General features: G+C 40.7%; 1 protein-coding gene across 1 annotated transcript; it reads left to right on the top strand.

Moving 5' to 3' along the window:
* The first annotated feature begins 5,286 nt into the window (after positions 1 to 5,286).
* LOC142165862 (uncharacterized) lies at positions 5,287 to 5,715 on the top strand. The gene has a single exon (XM_075224242.1). The coding sequence runs from the start codon at positions 5,287 to 5,289 to the stop codon at positions 5,713 to 5,715; it is 429 nt and encodes a 142-aa protein (XP_075080343.1).
* Positions 5,716 to 7,703: the final 1,988 nt, after the last annotated feature.

Below are 7,703 nucleotides of genomic sequence, written 5' to 3'. Positions count from 1 at the left end.
TGAATACTTGGCTTGCCCTTTTTGCCCACGAATACTATAATTTCTTGTACCTTATATGATCTCAAACATCACCTTTGATAGCTTCTGTTTTTACCATTCATTAGCCATGATAGGTGCCACTTTCTTATGGAGTGTATACAATATTGTAGTGAGACTGTTGTTACAGGATCATTTACTCTCTAGCTCACTATGCTTAGGTGGAAACCTTCTTCCTTATTTTCTCAACTAGTCTTTCATTGTAGTACTTAGGGAGACCTTCTGGCTCTTGTAAAGTTGCGAGCTTGATATATCGTACACCCGAAGGTAATTTTCGTTATTCTTACTTGCCTATAATAATCCTTAGTTACATAAATTTATGCCTTTGTGCTCGTAGGGTTACTTCTAAGCTCAAATTTTTATTGTCTCCTTAGTGACACTCTCTCTTATTTTCATAAACCTTTAAAAGTGGTACCTTTAATTGCCTCAACTCCTATCTGAATTTTTTTCAAATGATTGCGATCTTGTATCTGCGAGACTAAATTCATTATGCTGCAGTTCACTACATTTATCTTGCATGATCTATTGATTTATCCGTGACCTCTTGTCTAGCCATAACTGGGCTCTTCCTAAATCAACTACTAATTACTCGTTGGTCCATTCTCATATATATATATATATATATATATATATATATATATATATATATATATATATATATATATATATATTTATTCTACATAATCCCTCTTGGGATATATCCTTTGTCTTAACTTATCTCTCACCACTAGCTCCAGATGTATCAAATGTCCATTCATACTTATTTATCAATAACATCCTGGCCGGAAACTTTTACTGCCTCTCCCCGGTGTCGTGCTTGTATAATGTTCTGGATTCGCAACATATCTGCAGGAACTGAATAAATGCAACATCATCCCTTTCTCCTTTTTACCACATTCTTCCTTTACCATTCCATAGTTAACTGAACCGCTTAACTCCGACTTAATACCATATCACACCATATTCCCCCCTTCAGGGGAGTACTAAGATTTAGTACTACGACGATCTACCTATACTTGTTTTACCTTTTCATATTCGGCGTCTTTTCACATTATCAATGAACCTTAATCACCTTATGGTAACCTTCTGTACCAGGGATAACTAAATTTCTTACGCACGAAGGTGACACCTACGGTAACTGGCACATTTAGTCCCTTAAGATTAACTCTGCTCAGAGTGCTTGCTTTAGGTAAGCGACTTCCTAAATAACCTTTAAAGGTTATTCGTCTGTTGTCTATTCTATTATTGTTGGAGCATGATCTTTGAAATTCTCACGATGTCGACCATTATCAAATCCTCTGGGCCCTAATTCATGTTCGGTTTTATCTTGTTCACCAGCCCATACTGATTTTTATTACTCTGGGGTCTAACCTTTCCTCCTGGTAATCACGTTGAAGTCACCAACTCATTTCTCGAAATAAAAATATGATTTTATGGCTTATACTCTTTTATTGCCTTAAGGCTTGTCACCTCTTGTATTTTCCTTCACTTTGACTATAGACTCTGTCATCGTGTCATATTTTGATTTACTGTTATCACCCCTATATCACATCTTACTCATGATGCTTCATTTATTTTCTTCTTATTCTCCGGATAATATTCTTTTTGTCTATCACTTTATTCTGAAAGCTTCAACAAAAAGTTCTTTCCCTATAAGCTCCCCTAGCTTCATCTCATTAGAATGCCTAACATTCTTTTTTTTACTCGGGGCTAGAGTCATACTAAGGTAAATATTTGTCCCTTCTAGGATCCCACTGCCTATATTCTGAAATTTTTGAATATTCCAGTATTCGTATCTGATTGTACTACTCTAGAGTTCACCATCTGGGTGTCTTAGAAGGATATCTTTTACCACATTTATACCATCTTTCGGAAACATTGGTTAATAATAACAACCTATCCACAATTTTTGGGTTACTCTAACTCCAACTGGATCCTGATATCCCATCTTTCTCTTAAATAATATCTGTTAGCTCCCATAGAACATAACTGAGATGGGTGTGGCCAATTGTACTTACCTCTGTCATTGATGAAGGTACCAAAATACTTATATTTCTCTGCCTGATTTGAAAATATTGATAATCTTCATTATCTAGGTGCCTTGTACCCCTCTTCACCTTACTTCTTTTACTTGTTGAAACTTGTATCTAGCTTCTGAATCCCTCATAGATTTTCACCATATTCGTGAATAGATATCCTTGCCTTAAGGCTCCTTATTAAGAAGAATACACATCTTAGTACACACACGATCTGTTGAAGACCTCATATTTACTCATCATAAGTATGATGTGAAATCGAGTTCCTCTGACTCAACTCTTTCACATCCACATGTAATCTCTTACCAACTATCTTTGTGGAAGTAGGTATCGTTGTATTATGACTAAAGTCGAATTTAGGAGTTTGAATTCTTACAACTGAGCTCTACTGCACGATCTAGAGTAAGAAGAAAGAGTGACAGACCTAAATGCCCTGTAGCCTCCTGCTTATAAGTGTGGTGCACAACACACCCATAAACAAGACTCTACTAGACACGGCTTGTAGACTCCCTAGGATAGAACTGCTCTGATACCACTTCTGTCACGACCCAAACCGAAGGGCCGCGACGGGCACCCGGTGCCTTACTCAACCGAGTACCAACGTAACATATCTTTCTTATCATGTTATCATGAGTAAATGAGCTAGAAAACTCGTCCTGAGATAACAAGAATAAAACATAAGGGAATAGTCAACATATGAAGACCCAACATGATATACAAACTAATATATGTGACATACGGGCCTATAAGGCCGACATGACCATTAGTAAACTCGAAACATAGGCCGACAAGGCCATACAATTATCCATACACCTGACATATGTCTACAAGCCTCTAAGAGTACATAAAATCATAAAGGTCGGGACAGGGCCCTGCCATATCAATCAATACATATCCAAAGCATACTGACCAAATAGGCAACTCCGGAGCAAGTGGAGTGCACCAACACCTTCGCTGAGCTGATAGCCTACTAGGAGGACTGTCAACCTATCAATCGGGACCTGCGGGCATGAAATGCAGTGTCCCTAGGCAAAAGGGACGTCAGTACGAATAAAGTACCGAGTATGTTAGGCAGGAAAGCATAAACAAGAACAGTAATGTAAAGAGAGAGATAGAGGAGATACAACCTGTAACATCAGAGTGCCTCTGGGGATTACTGATATGAAATGCATAATACATATATATACATAAACTTTTTAAAACATTCGCCTCTGTGGGCATCATCATCATCATATCGTACCCGGCCTCAAAGAGGACTCGGTAAAAGCGTACCCGACCATCATAAGGTTCGGTAGAATCGTACCCGGCCACGTGGAGCTCGGTAAACCCAACTGATCAGTGGTTGCACAATAGGTGTCGTACCCGGCCGACTATAGCGCGGCTCGGTAGAGTAAAATAGATACTATATATAATGCATGTTAGACTCATGGAATCATCTTCTAAACCTTTTGGAGTGACTTAAGAACATTATGGACATCCCTACCATCAATATGAACCTTAGTAGGATTTAAGGATCATACACACTTGTTTAGAATAATTTTATAAGGAAAGAACAACATGGATAACCTTAGTTGCTAGGAGTAGAGTCATTATGAAATAGCGTATCGTTTATGTTCATTTCATTTTAGACCATGCCAAAAGAAAGAAGAAAGTGCCTTAACATACCTTAAACCCGTTGAGTCCTTAATCCCTTCCAAGCAACTCTTTAAACAAGTCAACTCAATCTATCATAGTATAAGGAGATTCAAAATCAGTGCTGAGCAAAGGCTAAGTCTATAACTTAAGCTAGTAGCTCGTTTACGTAAATTTGGGCAGCATCTCCATTGTAACAAGGGCCTCCTCCAATACTATATACCAACAACAATGACCAGATCAATCCATCAATACATAATTATCAATATCAAGACACCATATAACCACAACAAGTCACAACTACATTACGACGAGCGGCAAACTCCGATTGGAATCCGTATACCCCTTATCAATCCTTATAGACTTCTTACTTCAACATAAAAGTATCATTAACTTGATAATTAAGTCATTAATCAATGATTCCAGCCTTATACCATATATTTATAACAACGAAAATAATCCACAACTTCAACTATCCCCAACTAGCAACTTTATTCACTAGTTCAGGTCTAGCCCATCCATTTAACTTAATCAATATCAAGATAACCTTAGGCACAAGCAAGAACACAATATACATACCTCCTACAGTAACTTCAAGTCAAAATCCAAGTTATATTCATTTTACAACAACCCTTAATAGCAATACAACACCATAGAAGTGACTTAAGCTAGTCCAAGTATTATCTTATAGTTTATCATCCTAACAACTTAACCAACATACAAGTAAGCTTAAGCACAATTAGTAGGTTGTTATACTCACCTTAGACAGCAGCAACAACTTGGAATTTCATCCAAATACAGCCCACAACAATCCTCAATGACAACACAACCTCAAAGAGGTGTTGTTCTTCACTAGAACTAAGTTTTGATGTTGAAATATGGTGTAATCACTTTGGAATCACTTCAAACCCTTGTGATATATGTTTAGAAGGGTTAGGAGAAGTTTGGAGACGAGCTTTAGTTGAAAAATGAGCAAAAATAGGCGTCCAAATCGTTTATAAATTGAAGTAGGTCAACCACCGCCTAAGTGGGTCCCATTGGGAGCTGCTTGCGCGGTCTCGCGAAAATGCGAATATCTCTCTACTCTAATGTTGTATTGACAAACGGTTTAATGAGTTAGAAACTAGACTCGTAGACCTTCAATATGGTAGGTAGAACACCCCATTATTCCAAGTATATTTGGAGAAATCCTCAGATACATTTGACCTAAATTTCAGCAAATTTATGAATGTAACTTGTGATGACCTTTGCCAACTCTTGTTCCACAACTTGCTTGCCTTCAAAATGTAGAAAATGAATATCATACGACTAAAATAACTCATAGAAGAACCTCCTTATCATGTTAATAACCCTAGTCTCACCCCAAAGTACATTTTATAACATTCGAAACTTGTCGACTTTCGACGAAACTTATTTTCTTCAATTGGTTTAGCTTCTAAGATTTCCAACCCTCTTGGTAATCGTTATTCATGATCTTAAATATTTGTAACCTCCAAGGTAACATTATTAACTTACTTTATTTGCTTCCAAATAGAATCTCATTTCCGAGCTTACATCAATGACTTACGATGTACTCTCACGTATGAAAACTTGGGGTGTAACAGTTATTGTCCCGGTTATGCCAGACGATGAGCAGCGTTGTCTTGAGAGATTCAGCAGACTTGCACCTCCTCCTTTCAGTGGTGCTCAGGGCGAGGATGCCCAAGGTTTTCTTGACAAATGTAGACGCATGTTGCGGACAGCAGGGATCTTGGAGACTAGCGGTGTATCCTTTACTACTTTTCAGTTCTCAGGTGCAGCCTTCACTTGGTGGGTGGCATATGAGCAGCGTAGGCCGGTAGGTTCAGCGCCCTTGTCATGGCAGGAGTTCTCCACTCTCTTTCTGGAGAAGTGGGTACCGCGATCTCAGAGAGAGGAGCGGCGCAGGCAGTTTGAGTATCTTCGTCAGGGAGATATGACCGTATCTCAGTACGAGGTGAGGTTTTCAGAGTTAGCTCGTTATGCTCCATGAATGGTCCCGACTGATCGGGAAAAGATTAGGAGGTTCTTGGATGGGCTCATTTATCCCATCCGTATCCTGATGGCTCGAGAGAGGATTCTGAGCCATACTTTTGAGGATGCAGTCGATATTGCCCGAGATATTGAGGCAGATCGTCGTCAGGAGAGAGAGGAGCGGGAGGCCAAGAGGCCTCGTGGATCAGGTAGTTTTAGTGGTGCTCTATCTAGGAGCCAGTTTCAGCAGAGCAGGGGTCGTTCTTATAGGCCTCATCAGTCGGCTCATTCCGAGTATCGAGAGGCATCTTCAGGCCGTGGTCATCAGGGATTTCAGCAGGGTCAGTCTTCTTTGGGTGCCCTTCCAGCACATAGTTCATCACATGCTCCTTCAGTCCAGGGTTCTTCGGCACCGAGTGCATCAGCTAGTCACTTTGGTGCGAGGGGTTCCCATCAGTTCCCTTATCTAGCGTCGGGTAGTTGTTACGAGTGTGGAGAGTTTGGTCACATGAAGAGGCATTGTCCTCAGCTTCATGGCAGTCAGTCTCATCAGAGGGGCCAGTCCTCACCTTCTGCACCATTTACTTCAGCACCCACTCAGTCAGCTAGGGGTGAGGGTTAGGCAGCTAGAGGTCGCCCTAGAAGGGGAGGTCGATCGGGCAGTGGTCAGGCTCGGTTTTATGCTATCCCAGACAGGACATATGCTCTTGCGTCAGATGCGGTTATCACAGGTATTATCTCAGTCTGCCACACAGATGCCTCTGTCTTATTTGATCCCAGATCCACCTATTCTTATGTGTCTTCATATTTTGCTCGTCATTTGAGTATACCTCGGGAGTCTCTTGCTTTACATGTTCATGTGTCTACCCCGGTGGGCGATACTGTTATTGTGGATCGTGTGTATCGGTCGTGTATTGTGACTATTAGGGGTATGGAGACCCGAGTTGATCTATTGCTATTGAGAATGGTAGATTTTGATATTATTCTGGGCATGGACTGGCTATCTCCGTGTCATGCTATTCTAGACTGTCATGCTAAGACAGTTACTTTGGCTATTCCGGGTGTTCCGAGGATCGAGTGGCGTGGTATGACTGATTATGTTCCTAGTAGAGTAATTTCTTTCTTGAAAGCCCAACGTATGGTTGGGAAAGGCTGTTTATCATATTTGGCCTTCGTGCGTGATGTGGGAGATGAGACTTCCAGTATTGATTTTGTCCCAGTTGTGAGGGACTTTCCTGATGTATTTCCTGCAGACCTATCGGGCATGCCGCCGGACCGGGATATTGATTTTGGTATTGACCTGGTGCCGGGCACTAAGCCCATTTCTATTTTGCCATACCGCATGGCACCAGTGGAGCTAAAAGAATTGAAAGAGCAGCTTCAGGAACTCCTAGGAAATGGGTTTATTCGGCCTAGTATGTCCCCGTGGGGTGCACCTGTGTTATTTGTGAAAAAGAAAGATGGCACAATGAGAATGTGCATTGATTATAGGCAGTTGAACAAGGTAACAGTGAAAAACAAGTATCATTTGCCTCGCATTGATGACTTATTTGATCAGCTTCAGGGAGCGAGGGTGTTTTCTATGATCGACCTTCGTTCGGGTTATCACCAGTTGAAGATCAGGGATTCAAATATTCCTAAGACTACCTTCAGGACTAGATATGGCCACTATGAGTTTCTAGTCATGTATTTTGGGCTAACCAATGCCCTAGCAGCGTTCTTGCATCTAATGAACAGTGTATTTAGGCCGTATCTGGATTCTTTTGTCATTTTATTCATTGATGATATTCTGGTATACTCGTGTAGCCAGGAGGAGCACGCCCGACATTTGCGTGTAGCGTTGCAGAGATTGAGGGAGGAGAAACTTTATGCTAAATTCTCCAAGTGTGAGTTTTGGCTAAGTTCTGTGGCATTCTTGGGACACATAGTGTCCAGCGAGGGTATTCAGGTTTATCCAAGGAAGATAGAAGCAGTGCAGAGTTAATCTAGACCGTCCTCAGCCACAAA

Source organism: Nicotiana tabacum, chromosome 11 (genome assembly GCF_000715075.1).
Source record: "Nicotiana tabacum cultivar K326 chromosome 11, ASM71507v2, whole genome shotgun sequence".
Classification (NCBI taxonomy): domain Eukaryota; kingdom Viridiplantae; phylum Streptophyta; class Magnoliopsida; order Solanales; family Solanaceae; genus Nicotiana; species Nicotiana tabacum.
The sequence above is the reverse complement of the archived record's forward strand: the minus strand, read 5'-3'. Positions and strand labels throughout refer to the sequence as shown.

Coding starts and splice junctions, on each gene's coding strand:
- LOC142165862 (XM_075224242.1), top strand. CDS start 5,287: ATGAAAACTTGGGGTGTAACAGTTATTGTCCCGGTTATGCCAGACGAT.